The 22,103-nt window shown below is 43.1% G+C and overlaps 1 protein-coding gene across 1 annotated transcript in view; it reads right to left on the minus strand.

Annotated features, from left to right (window-relative positions):
• CEP72 (centrosomal protein 72) overlaps positions 1–21,853 on the minus strand; it is a 54,025-nt gene extending 32,172 nt beyond the window's left edge. The window contains exons 1-7 of the mRNA XM_054020935.1: positions 21,727–21,853; positions 15,351–15,478; positions 13,625–13,817; positions 9,557–9,671; positions 4,059–4,237; positions 3,182–3,285; positions 11–62 (exon numbers count right to left, since the gene is read on the minus strand). Of these exons, the coding sequence (XP_053876910.1) occupies positions 11–62; positions 3,182–3,285; positions 4,059–4,237; positions 9,557–9,671; positions 13,625–13,817; positions 15,351–15,478; positions 21,727–21,787 (832 nt within the window). The 5' untranslated portion in view covers positions 21,788–21,853. The remainder of the gene's footprint in view (positions 1–10; positions 63–3,181; positions 3,286–4,058; positions 4,238–9,556; positions 9,672–13,624; positions 13,818–15,350; positions 15,479–21,726) is intronic.
• Between the last annotated feature and the right edge of the window lie 250 nt (positions 21,854–22,103).

Here is a 22,103-nt window from a genome sequence, read left to right on the forward strand (position 1 = left end):
CAACTGTTACCTTCGTCCGTTTCCTGAACTTTCAATGCGTTTCTGGTTTCTGAACTAACATCCTAGATTTAAAAATATCAATACATAATCAGTATGAAAACATAGCACTCAGGAAACTATACTGCAAATCTGATAAAGTGCTTCAAATCAAGACTTATGCCTTGAAAGCTTTATTCTGCCTCTTAAAACGAAATAATCAGCTGTTATAGGAAAACCACAGAATCCAGGATTCTGTACAGATAAATAAAGGAGGTATGTATTTTAAAATAATATTGTTTTTAAAGTGCAAAGATAGTTTCGAGCACACATTGTAACTGGTTTGGTATGTTGAACAATTTATTAAGAAAAATTTCTAAACTTTAGTTCATCTTTACGTAAAGTGTACCGCCACTTAGACCCCAATCCCATAAAGTCTTGTACTTTAAGCATCTGTGCAATTCGATTTATTTCAAATGGATTACACACATGCTCAAAATTAAGCACCTGCATAAATCTTTACAGTATTGGGGCCCTAGAGTTTACAATTCAGTAGAAATTTTGGCAGGTAATGTCTTCCCTGAATTAACTGTACTTCCTATAAGAACATGTAAGTGAATAGCAACAGAGGGTCCTGTGGCACCTTTGAGACTAACAGAAGTATTGGGAGCATAAGCTTTCGTGGGTAAGAACCTCACTTCTTCAGATGCAAGATGACTTGCATCTGAAGAAGTGAGGTTCTTACCCACGAAAGCTTATGCTCCCAATACTTCTGTTAGTCTCAAAGGTGCCACAGGACCCTCTGTTGCTTTTTACAGATTCAGACTAACACAGCTACCCCTCTGATATTTGACATCATGTAAGTGAATGATAGATTAACAAGAAAACATTTCCAAAGTGCTTGTCTAGAGTTCTCCTTTTCTCTCACTAATTTTTCCCCCTTTCAAAAGGGAGATAGAAAACAAATGCTGAAGCTAATAGTAGATTTTATAGATACAGAACAGTACTCAGCTTATTATTACTGGACCAGAACAGTGAAATATTTAGCAAGATGTTCATGGCATCTTGGGGTGCGAATCTGCCACATACTACACTGTCCATTCAGATCCTGCTGATGGGTGTTAACGGTTTGCTAGTGCACTTTGAGCTAGTCCAGAGAACTACGTCAAAGCACACTAACAAACTGTTAATACGGATCATCAGGGTCCACATGGACATTTGGTCCATGGCAGGCTAAGGCAGGGAAGATTCACACCCCTGTTTGCTGCAAACTAAATGTTCATATAGACAAGCCCTTACCTTGCATTAGTGCAAAATTCTAGGGAATAATTTAAGAGTAATTTCTGAAACTCTATTCTCACTTCAACTCATATCTTACCTTTAAAAAAAAAAAAATTATTCTGGGCCAGACTCAGTCTTTAGGTGCAAATACTATTTTTCTCCATGACTCAGAAAGCACCCTCCTACTTAAAGCAGCAACTCCCTCACAAAAAAACCTGAGTAAACAGATGGGCTTTGCAATGCGACCCAAAGATTAAGAACCTTAAGCTCTCTCTTTCCCAAAGAAGGGAGCAAGATCTATAACTGAGGAGTCTCCTCTGAAAAACACCCTGCCATGAGATCCCTCATGTAAATTTGGGGCCAGTCAATTTAAGGAGACTTGATGGTCTCAACAGTCAGACAAAAGCATAAGGAGAGAGGTGGCTGCTAAAGTAGTCGGGGCCCAAACCAATAATGAATTTCTGAGCAAAAAATCAGTATCTTGAACTGTATCCAGAATAAATTGGCAGCAAATGAAGTCTCGGGAGCGTAGATTTAAATGGTCCTTTTCTAAAATACCACTGAGTCTGCCCTCATTCTGCATTAGCCTCTCTTTTGCATGCAAGCAATACTACTAAGCAGTGGAGCTGCCAAAACCAGAATAGCCTTGGTTTAAAAGGGAAGGAGCTGCCGACAGGGCCTTCTCCATGAAGGAAACCTAGGCTTTGGAGCTCACTCTCCTCCTGATCCAAATTAGTCCAAAGCTGTTTACCTTCAAGGCACTGAAAACACCTCTGTTTGCTCAAGAATTTGGAGAAGGATATCTTTATTTTTTCTTTTTCATTTTGGCTACATGGGTAATGTTAGGTTACTTGTCTTGATTAATATTTTTCCATTACCTGTCAAAGGCACCTACACACAAAAGACACTTTTGTGAATGTAAACCGAAATCTATTCAGGCAAAAGTGGTCATTATATATGGCTCCGAGCATTAACATTTAAATTCCTTGGATTTTGGCACGTACCAGGTCAGTGCCAAATGGGGATTGAAACCAACCTGCACATTAGTAATTGCATGTATTAATGGATACTGTGTTGATTCTACGACTGATTTTAATTGGCATCCACCCATTTCTGCCAAAGAGATTTTGCCTGTCAAGCACCTCACATTCTTTTGGAACTATATTAATAAAAACAAACCAACCACACAATAAAAGCAGAGCTCCATTTTGAACTTTTTTTCTATTAACCAACTCACAGAACACTAAGGGTATGTCTACACTGCAATAAAAGATGCATGGCTGACCTGGGTCAGCTAATTATTTTTTTTTTGGCTCGCAGGGCTCTAAGACCCCACAAAGGGGGAGGGTCCCATAGTCTGGACTCCCGCTCGAGCCCTAACGTCTACATTGCAATTTTATAGCACTGCAGTTCAGTACTGAGTCAGCTGACTGGGCCAGTTGCAGGTGTACTGGGAGGGTCTCATCACAGTGCAGATGTATGCAAAGGGAGCTCTAAAATTTCCCACTGTTGCTACCACTGGTGCAGTTCTACTGGTGGTAGCATTGGTATGAGGGTTAGTATAGTCTAACTGCCAGCATTTTAATCATCATATTACCTAACCCTACTCAGAGCAGGACTGAATGTGATTAAAATAGTGGTAGCCACAAGGGTTTTGATCCAATAGTGGTAGCCATCCCATTTTTGAACCAATACCATCAACTGAACTAAGCTGAATATACCCGACAAAGACTAGATTCAAACATTTAAGATCACTTCATTTACAGCCAGAGAAAGGGTATTCCTACATGCCTGCACTTGTGCATCTAGTGTTTCTCCTAAAATCTGTATAGTAGCTTACAGGCTTAAATAGTTAAAGACAACACAATACAAGTTTGTTTGTCTGTTTTTTTTTTTGGTTTTTTTTTTTGTTTGTTTTTTTTACCATAGGCATATTTGCTTGTTGCTTCCGCATTTGTAGGCTGATGGGTCTGGTTTCAGATTTCCTATTCATAGTAATGCCAACATTATCTTCAATATTGCGAATACCTTGGGAAATAAGAGATTGAATTAAAGTTTAGTAGTTTTATAAAACAGGCTAAGTTTAATAGGGTTGCAACATAATAGATATACATGTGAAGAGAGTGTAGTTATAGAGAGTCACAGGGCCTCTCTGGATCCTGGAGGATTAATCCACTAGTTTGAGGAGTCAATCTTCCGCTGTTACTTTTACAGGGGTCCAATCCAGCCCTACCCCATTCCCAAATGCAAAAGAAAGTCCCTCAAAACACTTTTCTTTCCAATATGTGAAAATAGCTCAAGGGGGAGTTGACATGGCCCAGAATTTTTAGGGCTCCAATATAAGTTTCTGGATATAGTACTTGCATGGAGGGAAAGTACTACTATTGCACCTCTACAGAGCTCTTTTGGACTTACGTTATGATTTTTATTTTATAGGAGTATTTTATTTCATAGTATTTTTCAAAGTTTCTACTAAGGGATGTATCACAAGATAATGGAAGTTTTACTCAATTTCTCTTCCATATAGCACGTTTCATATAAAATATGATACATAGTAAAGATTTTAATGGAAAAGTAAGCAAAGAATATCAATGTTTACATATAGTTCAATACATAAAAAAATCTTTAATTTTAGTCTTTTGTTTATTTTATGTAAGCAAAGTAAGTTGACTGCTTTAAAAATGCTAAAGTGATGCATTTGAAAATATTCAAAGACAGAGAAGATATGGCCCCTAAACTCTGAAGATCTCCTTTTTAAACTATTCACTAATTACCTAATTTTTAAAGGTATATCAACATACTTTGTAAACTGTGAAATTCTACTTCAGGGTCCTTTTTAGCAGATCCTGTTATTCCAAGAGGTTTGCTCAAGTCCCATTCACACTTTGTAATTAAGTTTAGCACTGCTTCATCTTCTTCATCCATCACTGAACACTTCCTTGACATGGAGTTAATATATGCTATCCGTGGCTGGCCAGATCTGTTAAGGAAAATATGCTGTCACACTGTCACCTTATTTTAATGTTGTGGTTCCCTGTATTTAAAGATCCTTTTTGTGTTGATAAAAACCGACTTTAACATTGATACTCAGTAAAATAAGTAGTGGACCAGCCCAGTTTTTTATTCTAGGTAAAAGATTAGTTTTCTTACAAGATATTGGATAAAGCACTAGATTGACTCAGGAGATCTGGTTTTAATTCCTAGCACTGCCACAAATTTCCTGTGTGATTTTTAGACCATTCACTTAATCTCTGAGTCCCAGTTTCCCATCTATGAAATGGGAATAATACAGTCTTTCTTCTACCTTTTGTCTGTGTTTGTCCGCAACTGACTCCAATCTATATTGTAATTATTGGGGGGAGGAGGGAGAATGAATGATAATATGTTGAAAGGAATCTTCCAGCACATTTTTAGAAGTAAAATTAAAATGGTATGATTTGTATGCAACTTCCCAGCTATTTTAAGATTGATTATAAACTTTTACAACAAATTTTAAATTTGCTGTAAGTTTCAAAATATTTAGTGACTGATTATTGAAAGAATTCAATTCTTAAGATTTAAAAAAGCAGTAACAGCACATGAAATTTACAGCATGACAAGATTAACACCTGCTAGTACAGGTAAAGTTTGTAACAGTGGTACCATGAACCAATTTTTTCAATTAAATAATATTTTTGGAGATATGTGCTCAATCACATCAGCTCCCGAAAAGTAGTTACAGCTGAACTGGGGTTGGATGCCTCAGCCACCAAAGTAAAAGGGAAATTTCCACAAAGGGATTTAGATGCTTAACTGCTACTTTAGGTTCTCAAGTACAAAATCCAGATCTCCAAAATCCCATGCAGCTGCTGCATAACCATGTAGGTGCCTAAATTCCCTAGGTATTTAAGTTTCTGCCAATAAAGTCCCCTACATTTCTCCTGCCCAGTTAAGCCACACCTCTCTCATACAGTATTGGCTGCGCAGCTTGTTGGCTTTTGTGAATCTCCTTCTCATGTGCCTAGGGAGCCCGATCAGTGCCCCATTTGTTAGGCACTGAACAAACACAACAAAAAGATTGACGATTAACAATTTAATTACATAATAGGTTAAGTAAGAGTAACTGAACTGCTTTTAAAATGAAATCCAGAAGGGCAAAAGGCATTTTGAATACAAGAATCTTCCACTATAAATCCATTTGTAATGATTTTCACTCTCAGAAAATGATCTGATGTCCAGCTCTGGATGTGGAAAGACAAGCCAACAAGCACTCATGGTGGAATCCACAAAGGGACTTAGGTGCTATGACACTGATTGTTGAATTGCCTAACTTTTAGCGCCTACAAAGTCACAGTAACACTGTGATCCGCAAAACACGAGTTAGGCACCTAGGTTCCCCATACGATGCAGGGGGAAGAGATATGCGCCTTCAAAGGCGATCCATAAAAGCCAGCATGCTAGGCAGGGATCCATCTTAGATACCCATCTTTGGCATCTCCCATTGGATATGTGCTAGCCACCTATCTCTGGGCAGGGGACGAGGCTTACGTCCAGGCTGTAGAGCGGTTCCTATCTCTGCTAAGTATCAGGGGGTAGCTGTGTTAGTCTGTATCCACAAAAACAACAAGGAGTCCAGTGGCACATTAAAGACTAACAAATTTATTTGGGCATAAGCTTTTGTGGGTAAAAAACTCACTTCTTCAGCTGCATGAGTGAAAATTACAGATGCAGGCATTATATACTGACATGAAGAGAAGGGAGTTACCTCACAAGCGGAGAACCAGTGTTGACAGGGCCAATTCGATCAGGGTGGATGTAGTCCACTCCCAATAATTGATGAGGAGGTGTCAATTCCAGGAGAGGCAAAGCTGCTTTTGTAGTGAGCCAGCCACTCCCAGTCCCTATTCAAGCCCAAATTAATGGTGTTACATTTGCAAATGAATTTTAGTTCTGCTGTTTCTCTTTGAAGTCTGTTTTTGAAGTTTTTTTTGTTCAAGTATGGCTACTTTTAAATCTGTTATAGAATGTCCAGGAAGACTGAAGTGTTCTACTGGTTTTTGTATGTTACCGTTCCTGATGTCCGATTTGTGTCCATTTATTCTTTTATGTAGAGACTGTCTGGTCTGGGCAATGTACATGGCAGAGGGGCATTGCTGGCACATGATGGCGCATATAACATTAGTAGATTTGCAGGTGAATGAGTCTTTGATGGTGTGGCTGATGTGGTTGAGTCATCGGATAGTGTCGCTAGAGTAGATATGGGGACAGAGTAGGCAACGAGTTTCGCTACAGCGATTGGTTCCTGGGTTAGTGTTTCTGCGGTGTGGTGTGTACTTGCTGGTGAATATTTGCTTCAGGTTGGGTGGGGGGCTGTCTGTAAGCGAGGACCGGCTTGCCTCCCAAGGTCCGTGAGAGTAAGGGACAGTTTTCCAGGATAGGTTGTAGATCGTTGATGGTGTGCTGGAGAGGTTTTAGCTGGGGGCTGTATGTGATGGCCAGTGGGAGAACACTTCAATCTTCCTGGACATTCTATAACAGATTTAAAAGTAGCCATACTTGAACAAAAAAAAGAAGTGGGTTTTTTACCCACGAAAGCTTATGCCCAAATAAATATGTTAGTCTTCAAGGTGCCACCGGACTCCTTGTTGTTTTTATGGATACAGACTAACACAGCTACCCCCTGATACTTGACAGCATGCAAGGCATTGAATTTAGCCGTATGGAGTGGAAATCCATCAACCTCAACAAAAAACGTGGGGTGCAGCCTTCTCTCAACGCAGCAGCTGAGGGCCAGGTGAGCTCTGTCAGGCCTCGGCCAGGGAAGGGGCTCCTCTCCCGAGCCGCGGCAGCTCTGGCGGGCCTTGAGAGACTGCTGTGCGGCCGTGCAGCTTACAGGGAACATAGCACAGCACTCTACTGAGAGTTAAGTGACCTCAGTGCAAATCCTTTCTCCCCCTCCAGCACAGTGGGTAATTGAACCTGGGCCTCCCATTGAGACAAAAATTATAAAATGGAAGACACTATCACCACCACCTCCAACCAGTTTTTGAATGGGACCTGATCTGGTAGGTGGCCTCTCAACATGCTTGCTCTACTGGGCTCCACATGCAACTTAGACAGATGAACACCTTGTGACGCTGCTTCCCATATTTTTCAGAGTAATATTATATGATTGACACAATCATAATGTATTTTATGCAAGATAGGTCATGTGAGGTATCACTGGAAAGGTTATTTACAAAATAGGATTATCCTATTTGTATGAATGTATCATTTTTGCATCTCAAGTTAGGACTTTTGACAATACATCTGTACTACAAAAGTGTCTACACCTGGGGAACAACCACCAGACAGAATGCAATCAGTCTGGCTGGCTACCCTGTTTCCCCGAAAATAAGACAGTGTCTTATATTAATTTTTGCTCCCAAAGATGCGCTAGGTCTTATTTTCAGGGGATGTCTTATTTTTCAGAAATGAAAAATGCCTTATTATCGGTGGATGCCTTATTATCGGGGAGGTCTTATTATCGGGGGGATGCCTTATATTACAACGAGAGGCAAAACTGTAAGTAGGCCTTATTTTCGGAGGATGTCTTATTTTCGGGGAAACAGGGTAGCTGGGAACAAGTCAATGGACCATTAGGGAGAACAATATGTCTTTGAAAATGCTAATCTCCCACCTACCTGAGCTTTCCTGGGATGCTACAAAAAACCTCTGACTCATGGCTACTTTGACACTGCAGGGTCATATGATCAAGTCATCTGGTACTGGACTTCATGACAGAATACCAGTATGTTTCCAGGGTGGGTGGGGTGGGGAACCACACTGGAAAACAAAGGACTCCTGCTATATGTAAAACCTATTTAAGGCAAGGGAGTGACATAATCAGGGTCATTCTTCACTGAATCCCCACCTAGAATGACTGCTGGAAATATCTAAGAAACGAAGACAAAGCAGGGGGAGAAGAGCTGAGACCAGGCTAGAAAGGTGTCTGTATTGTGAAAGAAATATCTGGATTTTTAAGCTGCAAGTAAGAGCAGCTTGCCTTCAAGAACCACTGCAATCTACCAAAAACAACATTTAGGGTGAGAAATTACTACTTGTAACCAGTTTCTTTAGTATCTTAAGCTTAGTTTGGGTGTTTGGTTCATTTGATAGGTAATCTGCTTTGATCTGTTTCCTAACCCTTATAATCTTTTGTAGTTAATAAACTTTGTTTTGTTTAAAACCAGTTTGTGGAATTCATAATGGGGTGGGGGGGAGGCGCAAAAAAACTGTGCATATCTTTCACCACTTTGAGGGAGGGAGTGAATCTCATGAGCTTACTCTGTACAGATTTCTGTGCAGTGCAAGATGATACAATTTTGGGTTTGCACTCCAGAGGGGGTGTGCACTTGAGTGCTGTGCAATTCCCTAGCTGAAGCCTACCCACGCAGAGCTGATTTCAGTGTCTGTGTCTTTCTGCAGCTGGGTGTGTCCCTACCTGTGTGTGTATTGGAGGAGACATGAGGGTCTGGCTCAGCAGGACAGAGTAAGGGAGCCCAGGCTGGTGGAACAGGCAGGCTCAGTGGTACCCCAATACATCAGGTGGCACCAGGGAGGGAACCCGTCACACCCCTATCTTCCCCTGGTTCATGAATATATCTGGGGTGTCCAAGAGCTTAGAGTTGAGCAGCAGCATGCCTACCCAGAAGCAGGAACATAAGCACGGGGGGAGGGGGGAACATTTACTCTGAAAAATTTGGCACTGAGTGAGTTGATGCCTCCACTGTTTGGCAGGCATTTTGTGGATTGCAGCCAAGCCCAAACTGGACCTTACATGCCTAAGTACCTTCACAGATCCCACACTCAGATACCAGAGATTAGTGCCATTATAAAAATACAAATTGATGGGCACAGCACAGAGAAAGGCTTACTTATAGCAAGAAATCGACAAAGACAGAACTGAATATGAACAGCATTAACTGACAAATGAAGAAAGAGGAATCATGTAACTGGTAATGAGCAAGAATTCCTAAACCAGAGACTTGTGGTATTCAAAACACACAGAAATTTGCCTGAGGAATTTAATGCACAAGTAACAAATTGGTAAGGTTTGTCAGACACAGACTTGAGTAATTTCCCCAAAGTAACTCATAAGATTTACACTGACGGGACAAGAGAGCCTTGAAGATTTTCCATATGTTTCCACAGCTGCATTTTTTGATTCTTGCACTAAAAATGTTTATAAGCTTGCCTAAGTGCAATATTTGTTTTTGAATTAAGCCCTAATTTCCTTTCCAACACTTCAAATCTACTGCTTCTGTTACTTTGTTCATACCTTTCAATTTCATTCACTTTTGCTGTTGGTGAAGAATCTTTTAACTCAAATGCATGATCTGTGGTGAAATGCAAAAGGGATGCTTTTCGTTCACTATCTCTCACTGGTCGATCATCTAGAAAAAAAGCCACACAAAAAGGAGTCAATGTCATTAATATTTTTCACTATAGCTTTTAACTCAGGAAATTAGAACGATATAATGGCTAGGTCTACACTACCCGCCTGAATCGGCGGGTAGAAATCGACCTCTCGGGGACGCGACAATCGATCCCCAAATCGACGCTCTTACTCCACCAGCGGAGGTGGGAGTAAGCGCGTTGACAGGAAGCCGCAGAAGTCGATTTTGCCGCCGTCCTCAGAGCGGGGTAAGTCGGCTGCGATACGTCGAATTCAGCTACGCTATTCACGTAGCTGAATTTGCGTGTCTTAAATCGAATCCCCCATGTAGTGTAGATGTACCCCCTGGCACCTTCAACCTGACTTCATTTACAGAAGATAAACCTCTGATAATCCGTGAGGCACAGATTTTATCATGTCAGTTTTAAGGAAAATACACACATGTTCCTAAGGCAACACGTGCATATGCCTAGGCTAGTGTTATAGAACATAACTGCTATTCCAGAGCCAAGTTTTGTAAACGCAACCCACTGTCCGGGGGCTTAAAGTTTTATGTCTGGGTTTTGTAGGTTTTTTACCTTTTTCCACCAATCTTCAAGTTATCTCATAATTCATTTGTAGGAAAACAACCCCATCACATTTAAATAGATTGTAGCAGAGAGGAATGATTCTCCTCATCCTGATAGCAGGTGTTGGAAGCCCCATCAGGAGCTGAAGTTCAGCCTCTTTTGACTTAGTGGGACAGATATAGCTTATTAGATTCCACCCAGGATATAAGGGAGAATGGCAGACAGGAAAGGAAGCCTGGAAACAGCAATGTGGCAGTGGGTATAATAGGTCAGGGAAGGCTGAGCCTGCCCGGGCACAGTGGCGACCTCCAGACACCAGTTGTGGGTTTGGAGGGGGGAAGTTTTTTCTTATTATTATGCTCCATACAGGTTCCGGGACAGCCAAGGAGGTGGTATCTGCTATTCAGCTTCCTGGTTCATCAGTAATCTCCCTGGACTCCAGAGAGATTACTGATGAAGCTGAGTAACACATACCGCCTCCTCAGCCACCCCAGAACCTTCATGGAGTATATCAAAAGCTAAGGTTCTTCTCCTGGAAGAGAAGAAACAAGAGATTTTTACACAGGGCAGCTTGGGGTCTGTGAAGGCACAGTGCTGTGGGGGGGCTCCAGCTGGCCCGGGGCTTCTCGGACTATGGGGGAGGGGGGAAAGCACAGGGCTGCTCTGGCTGCAGGGGCAGGCTCCGGCCACAAGGAGGAGCCCTTAGGGCTCTGGCTGTAGGGGCCTTGGGCAAAGGGGCGGAGCTGGGGGCTAGCCTCCCCAACGGGGGGCTCCACCTACCGCTCATGGGTTCATGTAATGTGAATTTGGAATTACAGTAGAACACCTTGGAAATGGAGGATGTTCATAACTCTGAACAAAACATTAGTTCTTTCAAAAGCTTACAGCTGAACATTGACTTAATACGGCTTTGAAACTTTACTATGCAGAAGATAAATGCTGCTTTCTTTTTTTTTTTTCTTTTTTTTTAATACTTTGCGTTTAACACAGCACTGTACTGTATTTGTGAGGTTTTTGTTTTGTTTTTGTGTCTGCTGCTACCTAATTGCGTACTTCCGGCTCCAAATGAGGTGTGTGGTTGACTGCTCAGTTCGTAACTCTGGTGTTCTACCGTACCTTTTCGTTAATGAAACCAGAGGCCATGAGCCATAACCTTTTAGTTGAAATCCTGACTCCACTGAAGTCAACAGCAAAACTTCTATTGATTTCGAGTGGGCCAAGATTTCTCCCTTTGACTCCACAATGAAAATAGAGCTTTATATTAGGGGCTGACTGGCAACTCCACTCACATAGACATAAGTGAATTCTGTTCTAAAGCTAGCAGGAGGGGAAGATGGCCGTAATGACCATTATACAAAGAAAATTAGGACAATTAACTTTTGTCACTTTGTTGAGTAGTTAAAGGGAGGTTTGTATTTGGCATGTTTTTTTTTTTTTTTTCTTTTTAAAGTTAACATCTTGCTCTGGTAATATAGCTGCATGTAACCAACATTCCCTTTTAAAGGATCCTGATACTTAAATCTTTTAACTTACAAAGCCACAAACTACACTATTGACAGCAAAAGATACGCAAAGCTACAGACACTACTGAAAATGGGTCACTGTTCTGAACAATTCTATGGGAAGGGGAAAAGACAAGTTCTCAGAGTGATATTTTAAATAGTTAGTTCTTCTGTTTTGGTATAACTGTTGGATTGCTTCACAGAAGCTAACAGAATCCTACAGGGAGCAGGATATGGTTTTCTTCCCTACGTATCCACTAATAATAGGTTAGTTGTGGGCACAAGTCTTGATAAGCATTATCAAAAAGTTTGAAATACAAATAAATGCAAGGAGGAAACAGTAAGCTTTCTTATCAAAACATTTACGTATACAGTTAATTTGTGCAGTAGCTGTGTGTCTAATTTGTGTGTCTAATTTATCAAATCATATGTTCATAGAAAATATTGATACAAAAGCATAACAGAATAGAGCACCCATTCATATTACAAAATGTTTACTCTGAACCTTTATTCAAAACATCTTTAGTCAGAAAAAGTATTTTGCATTTTCAAAACACAAAGTCAACCTTGGTAATGTTTTTTTCATACTAAAAATAGAGTGGGATTTTCAAAAGCTCTCAGTGTTGGCCTTATTCTTCTACCGCTGAAGACAATGGGAGCTAAGTTAGACCAGTGGTGAGCACATTAGAAAAATCACATCCGTAAAGTCTCTATAAAACTGTTTGCACTAAAAAAAATCTGCAATGGGATAATGGAATGATCTATAATTGTTTAACAAAGTACTGAATACCCCCAAATAACCATGTTATGAAGGTTTTTGCACATCAGCTTTGAACTTAAATAATGAAGTTCATGCAACAGCCAGCCCTGCTGCTGATAAATGACATTGGCTCTGTCTCAGACCCTAACATTCACTAAGCTGGTAATGTCACATCTGCCACAGAATGCTGCTGGAGCTATGTGCTAAATCTGTCACTTCACGCTATTGGTACAGCACATGGCTCCTACTGATTCCTGAACCAACACACAATTAAAAAATAAAAATAAATAAAAATCCTGCTCCAAAGAGCTTACAGTTTAATTTAAGAAAAGTTGCATTCACAAAGAAGCACAAGCATGATGGTAATAAAAACAGGTTAGCTATGTGCACAGGTAGATGGTTTCCAGTCAATCTATCTAGATATCTTAGGTACATATATGGCCCCCATTATCACAGTATTTGAGCATCTCACAGTCTTTAATGTATTTATCCTCACAACATCCAGTGAGGCAGAGAAGTACTATTCTCTCTCTATTTCCCAGCTACAGAACTGAAGCATAGAGACTAAGGCTCGGATTCACAAATGTATTTAGATTCCTTACATCCACTGATTTCATAAGTTAGGAGCCTACATACTTTTGTGGATCTGGACCTATGTGACTTGCCCAAGGTCACCCAGGAAGCCTGTGGCAGAGCAGGAAACTGACCTTGGGTCTCAGGCTAGCTCTTTAATCACTGGCCTAGCCTTCCTCTCTAATCTAATCATATTCTTTCATATTTTTTTAAAAGTTATAAATAAAAACGGGTATCAGAAGTCCTACTGACCATTTAACTAGCCATTATTATGGTAACAAAGGTATCCCTCCACCTGGAAAGTTGTTCCATACATTTAAGAAATACTACCAAAACCACATTCTTAAAAGTACATATATAGCCTATAAAGAATAAATGTGGACATGGTATAAAGGTTTCATTGGCACTCATATGGAATAAACTGCATAAATCACACGCCACAGACATATTCTCAATACATACACATATATATTTCTCTTTCATATAAGATACTTAATACTATATCTAAAATTTCAAGAACTCAAGTTAAGTTCTGAATTGTACTTACCTAATCGTCTAAGGTTAGGAAGCATGTGCACAACAAAAAGACGATAATCAGACTCATTTTTAACTACAGGGTTCAGACGGAGGTCCACATCCTTGAGAGCAGTTAAACTATGAAGTCGAAATATTTCTGATAGTGATGAAATGTGATTGTAATAAAGATTGAGCTTTTCTAAAAATATGAGATGCTGAATACCCTGTTAATGTATAGAAAATAGAAACCATATTAGTTTGTACTCACATATGACTTGAATAAACTTTACGTTTTCATAGAGTGAAATACACTAGGTCATTGATATAAATCAAAGCCAGGCAACTAGTGATTTAATAGTCTTTACCATCTGCCTGTAGCTGTTTGGTGGCCTATGTGAAATGAGTTGCTGGTCTCAGTCCAAGTTCAAGTGCACACATGAACATTTTTAAAAACCTCACAAACACACATCACAAGTGACATTATTTGTTATTCTTTTTGGCTTTGTCAAAACTATCCTCCAAGAAGATATTCCTTCCAGACAAGGGTTGTAGCTGAGTGGTAGAGCACTTGGGGACAACTTAATAACTGCTGCCCATGCCATATCTGTTATGTGCATATAAAGCCCTTCTGTCTTCTAGTGGCATCTTTAAATATTTAAAAATTTCTAGTGACACTTAAAACATTTTTGAAGTTAACATTATTTTGCTGAGCAAGATGAACAATTAGTTAAGAGTGCTGAAATTTAAATGTGAACTGAGTACCTCAAGTATTGACATTCATCAATTTGAGCTCTTCAAGCTATCAAGAAATGTTACAGATATTATGTAAAATAAAGTAATATAGTATATTGATGCTGTTCTTCACAAAAAGGGTTGAGATAAGCGATTACACACTTACACTTTGTTCCTGCAAAGATTTAAGCACATGCTTATTTTTACCCACATGAAGAGTCCCGATGACACTGGTTGAACTCTTGTATTTAAATTAAGCATGAGTGTAAGTCTTTTTAACCTGAAAAAGGTGATGGATTGATAGCACTTGAAACTAAAATCCTCCTTCAACTACAAAGGAGCTATAGCACAGGCTTGGCAATGCACATTTCCCCATACTAAATCACTGAAATGCCACAGTCTTCGAGAAAGAAAACCTGTAAGTTTAATATATTAGTTCAGACTCCATGCCAGCTTTTGCTGAGACTATGACCAAGGGTGCCAATTATAATCTGGACTCCAGCCCACTTGGAATAGACTAAAACTACAAAATCATTTCACACAATGCTCTGAACAACCACCAGAAAATAATTTTTGACCACTAATCCAAATTAGATTCAAAATTGTCATTTGGAGATAACACACTCTTTATTCTGTTACCAATCCTCCAAAGCCATCCAACTCCATTTACTTGTGAAAAAAAAAGTGTTTGCAGGATCAGGGACTAAATCAGGATCTGCATGCCAGGCTGGTAATGGAACAGGTAGTGAGCCTGCTCACAAAATACTTATTTTCTTTACAGATACCGAATTTCAAGTTTATCAGAAGGTAAACTGGCTCCCCCTTCACCTGTACCCTCCATTATTTTTCCATAAGGTACCAGGTTTGCAAAGCACAAAAAAACCCGATATTGTTCCAACCTCCATAAAACCCTCAATACGACTCCCCCAATCCTCTTGTCCCTTCTCCATGACTTCAAGACCCAACCCAGTTCCTGTTATATACATCTTAAATAATCATTTAAAAAAAATAAACAAAAAACATACCTCCAAGCTAACCAATGCATTGCGAGAGAGGTCTAAGGATTTTAGGCGAGTGAAATTTTTCAGAGAATTTCCTAAATGAGTAATCTTTTCATGATAAGTTCCAGGAAGAGACAATGATCGGACATCAGCTACAATGAGAAAATGTGAAACCTGAATATACTGATCATAAGAAAAATTAAGTTATTGAAATTATTCTAATTCTTTTAAATACACCTGATATTGAAGTGACAGACAATGCAAGATGCATGTTTAATTTTTTTTGTGATTTTAGGATTGTGTGTGTGTGTCAATGACTTGGAGAATATTTATCATTGGCAAGTGGAGCTAACAATGTCAGGGATTGGCCTCCTTGTGCCTATGAGGGCAGATTTTAAAAACTGCCTGCGGATATGCTGCTTGGTAGAACTGCAAAGAGGACCTAGATAAAGATAATACACCTTCCATCTGTATTGCTCCCCACCAAGCTGTCTGCATGGAAATTAAGCCATAAAGGCAGAGGATAATCCCACAGAAAGCAACACTTCCGCTTCCAGTCTCAAAATTCTAATGACATTCACATGTGGCCAAAGAAGGGTGCACCTGTAAATTACGGTATGTTTCTTGCAGTCAGATTACATCTATATCAACTTGTGAACAGATTATACCTATTTCAACTAAATAGATCTGTGGCAGTTTCTTACGAAGCCACTAAATTACTACACTAAAATCTAGTTTCTAACCAAACAGTTATGCCACAGTCTAATGGATTTATTGGCATGTACCCAACCAGCTTTTTTGTACTTGTCTTCTGGGTCTATGTGATGAAACAAAACCTCTTCCCTAGTTCTTTTAGCAGAAACAGCTTATATTTCATCAGATAAATAACCAAATGGCCAAAAAACCCAACTGCAGGTCATGTGGGGCTGGACTGTGATGGACTGTAAGCACCTGCTGATCATATACTGTTCCTATAGAAATCACTGGGACATGAGGGTGCTCAGCACCTTGCTGCAGACATTTAGCACCTTTTGGATCAAACCCTCACAGAATGTGCTTGACCTGATATCCCTAGATCAAAGAACATAAAAGTATTATTAGTGATGTGCTCAGGGCTGTTCTGTAGTGAGATCGGATCACGGCAGAAGAGTGGATCAGCACTTTTGCTGCATGGAGGATGCTATTTTGTTCTCAAAATGGCATGCTCCCCATAGCATGATGCATTGCAAGGTCATGCCACATGAAAGATGGCATTTGGTAGAGCAAAATGGCATCCTCCGCACAGCAGGAACTCACGTAAATTGTACATGCAAGGTCACCCCCACATGGAGGATGCCATTTTAGGGCAAAATGGCATCCTCCCCACAGCATGACCCTACAAGCACCATGTGTGTGAGTTCATGCTGGTGGGGGCATTCTGGTAGATGCCCTTCCAGGACTACACCACTGGCTCAGGGATGTCAGAATTGAATAAGAAGAAATTAAATGCCAGAGGGGTAGCTGTGTTAGTCTGGATCTGTAAAAAGCAACAGAGTCCTGTGGCACCTTATAGACTAACAGAAGTATTGGAGCATAAGCTTTCGCATGCGTCTGACGAAGTGGGTATTCACCCACGAAAAAAAATTAAATGGCCATCTATTCTCCTCTGTGTGCAGTTGCAGTTAAAAAGAAAAGGTGGCACAGTCACTCTTGTAAAAAGTCTGCTCAGTCATACAAAAGCAACAGTGAGCAGGAAGATTTCTATGCTAGATAGGGAGCACAATGCCATTGTATGGGGGCATTTACCTCACACAGATGGTGAACCAGTTAAGGTGGGCTGGTGAGGCGAATTAACATACCTGATTTCACCTACAGGGTGGGCTAGGCCTATTTAAAAATGAAGCTTGGCTAGGGAGGAGCTGGGTGGTTTCTATAAAAGGAGGAAGACCAAAGCAGAAGGAGGCTACATGGAAAGACCTCTGCAGCCCCTCTCTGAGTACCAGAGACTGTATGCAGGAGGTACAGAGATGTCACTGGAATGGAGCATGCTCTGCCGGTAAGCACGGGGCGGGGGAGGAAAAAAAAAAAAAAGGCAGGACCTGGACCTCCAGGAAAGAAATCCAGCATGGCACTCAACTGAAGAACTCCAGGAGGGAGTTTATCTGATGGCAGAGTGAAAGGAGGAACTCCTAGAGTGGACTTGATAAAAAACAACCGATAGGCAGACAATATTAGGGACAGACAGAAGTGGAAGATCCAAAGAAGAGGCAAGGCTCCAGGGAAGTAACTTGTGAGAGGGAGCATTCTCCAGAAGAATAGAAAGCTGGGGGAGACTCCAGAATGGATTAAAAATTTAAACCTGAGGGAAGGGGCAGAAGTTGCTTTCGTTTTGGTTTGTATTTTGCTTTTGAGTTTGGTTAAAATACTCCAGGGAAAAGTCCTAGAGCCAGTATTCTGACAGAAAAAGGGAATGGAAGAGGAGCCCTGGAAGGGCAGGAGATGTCATATTGATTACCAGTGCTGTGTGGGACAAGGTCTCTTTGGGATGTTGATACTGTCAAAGAGGAGAGACTTTAATGTGGCCTGGCTGGAGATCTGAATCACAGAATAGACACTGCAGAGCCAGAATGGATGTCAGCAGGGAGCGCTAGATGAGCAAAGAGTTAATACCCACACCCAGCCATAAGGGGTTACATCAGTAATGAGTCCACTCTTCTATAGCCATTAAATACTGCAGAATCCAGGCTTGATTTGAAGAAGGGAGGGAAAAAGAGGGTACAGCTGGGTGCTGTGGGTACAACCCACACTAAGTGCTAGTCTACACTATCATGCTACAGTGGCGCAGCTGTAGCGCATCTGGTGAAGATGCTCTCCTATCGGCATAATTACTACACCTCAACGAGAGGTCAGTGGGAGAGTATCTCCCAGCAACACAGCGCAGTGTAAACATCCTTTAAGTCGCTGTATCCTGCGTCACAAAAGGGTGATTTTTTCACACTCCTGAGTGACTTAAGTTACATTGACTTAAGCGGTAGTGTAGATAGGCCCACAGTGGAAACGTGGTATCATACCACACTAAAGGAAACATTGGGAGCTTCTGAGCATAGCAACGCTGAATCAACCACCCTTACACCACTGGGAGTTCCTAAGCATATAGATCAGAGGCGGGCAAACTTTTTGGCCTGAGGGTTTCGGAAATTGTATGGAGGGCTGGTTGGGGGAGGCTGTGCCTCCCCAAACAGCCAGGCATGGCCCGGCCCCTGCCCGCCCCCGTTCCCTGACCCTCCCTTCCCCCAGGACCCCTGCCCAATCCAGCCCCCCCACTCCCTGTCCACCCCCAGAACCTCCATCCCTGATGCCCCCCGCCACCCCAACCAACCCCTCCTCTCATTCCTGACTGCCCCCCCAGGACCCCGCCCCATCCAACCACTCCTTCTCCCTGACTGCCCCCCGCTGCCCCATCCAACCCCCCCTCCTTCCTGACTGCCCCCCGGGACCTCTGCACCCATTAAGCCCCCATTCCCCGCCCTCTGACTGCCCCGACCCCTATCCACACCCGCGCCCTCTGACCACCACCCTGAACTCCCCTGCCCTCTATCCAACCCCCGCCCTCTGCCCCCTTACCGTGCTGCCTGGAGCACCGGTGGCTGATGGCGCTACAGCTGCGCCACCTGGCTGGAGCCAGCCACACCACCGCGCAGCACAGAGCACCGGATCAGGCCGCGGCTCTGCAGCTGCACTGCCCGGCTGCCTAGAGCATTGTGCCGGCGGCACGGCACGCTGAGGCTGCAGGGGAGGGGCCGGGGGCTAGCCTCTCGGCCCAGAAAGGAGGGTCCCACGGGCCGTAGTTTGCCCACCTCTGATATAGATGCTGCATGCCCACTATTTCATTTCTTTGTAGGGTGCAGCTTACTTCCTCCTCCATCTCGCATATGGCTTGCCAGCGTACAGCACTGATAGATCCGTCTATCATCCACAATGCATCTTTGGGATGTTATATGCCCCTCAAGTACAGCAAATGCAATTCTCCCTGATCCTTATGTGGACCATGCAAGAGCTGGCAAGGGAAGGCTCTTTGTGCCATTTCCCATATTGCACATTTGTTAAGCGGCAACCAAAATTTGTCCCGAAGTTTCTAGCTGTTATCATTGCAAGAGAACCACACAGTACTGTCTTTGTACATCTAAAGTCAGGTTACTGTTGCCCAGAGCTTTTCCCAATTTACAATTGAATTAAAACAGTCTGTTCTTCCAAGCTACTTCTTTTCATGTCTAGCATGCCAACTTATTTCTCGTTCTCGACACTTAGGCACTCCTAAGATATGCTTTTTCTAGGGGTCTTTTAATGTTAACCCACTTTAGGGAGAAGTGCGTTGGAAAACACAAAGGAAGATATCTGCATCCCTTTGAGTTTGGATCTTCACTTAGTAAGTCAATGCGCTATGTTTTATCCGTGCTAGTCTAATTAGGATTGTGAGGTACTCAAACCAGCAACTGATCTTTCTCTAATTTCATATAGTACCAAGTGCACAGATGGTATACCAATTAAAGAAAAAAGATCAGTCTGATTACACTATCCTGACTGGAAGTGAAGTGAGAAAGGAAAGGTAGTTTTACTGGCTAAAGGGCCTCCATCTTATGTACTCATCTACCGATTCCATTTTTGCAGAGTATTACACTCGCTTTGCACTGGAATAAATGACTATGAGTTGCAAAGAAGTGAAAGATTATGCTCATCGTGGCATGAGCCACTACAGCTGCTGGGCTATATAATGCTATGAGATACACTGGTGTATAACCAGAGTAATACATTTAATTTTATCAAAGTTACTTTGGATTAAAACTAGTTTAAGTGACAGCAGTATTGGACTCTGAGGGTACATCTACTCAGCAATTAAGCACCCATGGCTGGCCCGAGTCAGCTGAATTAGGCTCCCAGAGCTCAGGTTGTAAAATTGCTGTGTAGATGTTTCGGTTCAGGCTGGAGCCCAACCTCTGGGACCCCATGCGGGGGGAGGGTCCCAAAACCTGGGCTGCAGCCCAAGCCCAAATGTCTATACAGCAATTTTTAGCCCTGCAGCCCAATTTAGCTGAGCTGGACCAGCTGTGGCTATGCTGGGGTCTTTTATTCCCATGTAGATGTACCCTAATACTCCACTTTTTTCTGCTTGAAAGTGGGGCTTCCCAGCAGCTTTAATAGATGGCATAAAGCAATGGATTCTGGCTCTAATAATTTGGAGGCCACCAGATATTTATGGGACAAGAAACATGAGAGGGGACCAGATCCTCCTACACAGTCTACTGTAAAATCACCATATATCAGTTAACTGGGGATTCCTCTAGTTAAACACCTAACCAGTGATATACTGCCTCCACAGTCCCTGCTGTAGGGAGCATGTGGGCACGGTCAAGGGAAGAGGGGCACAGCCAGAGCACAGCTGGACTATGACAGCTGTATCTGTCTGCCACAGGACCAGCCCCCTGTGTAGAATCAGGGAGCTCTAAAGGTGGTATAAAGTCATCTCTGCCCCCTCCCTTACGATGTGGGATTTAGGCTGCTCCGATCACAATAGCTGCCATTTTAAAATCCAGGACAGTTTGAACACGTGGGTGGGCTCACGGCAATTACCTGTGTAACCAAGCATGTCCACACACGCACGTGGCCACCACCAGGATCACAGGCAGCAATCAAATCGTGACCATCATCACCACGGTCCCAAGCCTCAACCACTTGGGGCGGCGGTGATGCCCTCCCCTGTTGTGCCATAGCAGCAGGCCGGGCAGCCACTAGCAGCAGACATGGGCACAGCCCTGTGACGGGGAAGCCGAGTACTGCGAGAAGGTCTGGGCGTCGGGGCCAAGCTGCAGGCTCCCGCTTCTGACGTGTTCCTGTTCGGGGGCTCCTGGTCTCCAAAGTGTCCCTGCTCAGGGGCCTTGCCCCATGCCGCATCCCTGCTAACCTGGTGCTGGGGGGCATCTAACCAACCACAGGGCCCAGCTGTCACCAGCAAGAGCAGCGTGATGGGGGACCCCAGCCCCGCCCAGCCGTGGCCACGCCCTCATTCACCCACCGCCATAGGAGGGGTCGGGCAGCTCCTGACTGGCGCGTGCAGCGAGTCTTAGCCCCGCCCCCCACAGACCCTCGGCCCGCCTGAGGCAGCCACACCGGATAGGAGAGGGCGAGAAAGGGGAGCCCCAGCTGCTGTCAACCGTCTCCTCCCATTGGTCAGCGGTGCTCTGGGGGCGGGACCACTACACAAGCCCCGCCTCTTATTTTCCAACCCGCCTAGTGCCGCCGTATTAACGGTTTTAACCGCCAGCGAGGAAAGCTACTGTCTTCATCTCCAGGCTGCTGCCTCCGGCGACCATCCCTGCCACCCCCTCCTATAGGAGCAGCGCCCCCCAGGATGGGAGCTGGTTACCGAGGTTCTGATGCCGCAGATTGACTCTCTCCCGAATCGCCTCTTCCGTGACCGCCGCCATCGCTTTCAAACACTGCGCATGCGCCCTGACGTCCTGATGCTTCTAGCCTCCTGAAGGGTCAACCAGACACGGCCTGGGGGCGGGGCTTCCGCGGGGAAGCGCGTGCGGCAGGGGCGGGGCGCTGAGGGGTGGGGCCTGCTGCAGGCGGAAGCCCCCTGAAGTGCTGGGGCGGGGCTTAGGGCTGCAGCTGCTCCCCGGACGTGTCTGTGCCCAGCACTGTGCTGGGGGCAGCCTGTAGCCTAGAGTGCGGGCTATGGACTCCCCCGTTGAGAGCCTGTTCCAAGGCCCATTGAAATCAATCTGCAGCAGGCCCCTA

Source organism: Malaclemys terrapin, chromosome 2, assembly GCF_027887155.1.
Source record: "Malaclemys terrapin pileata isolate rMalTer1 chromosome 2, rMalTer1.hap1, whole genome shotgun sequence".
NCBI classification, from domain to species: Eukaryota; Metazoa; Chordata; order Testudines; family Emydidae; genus Malaclemys; species Malaclemys terrapin.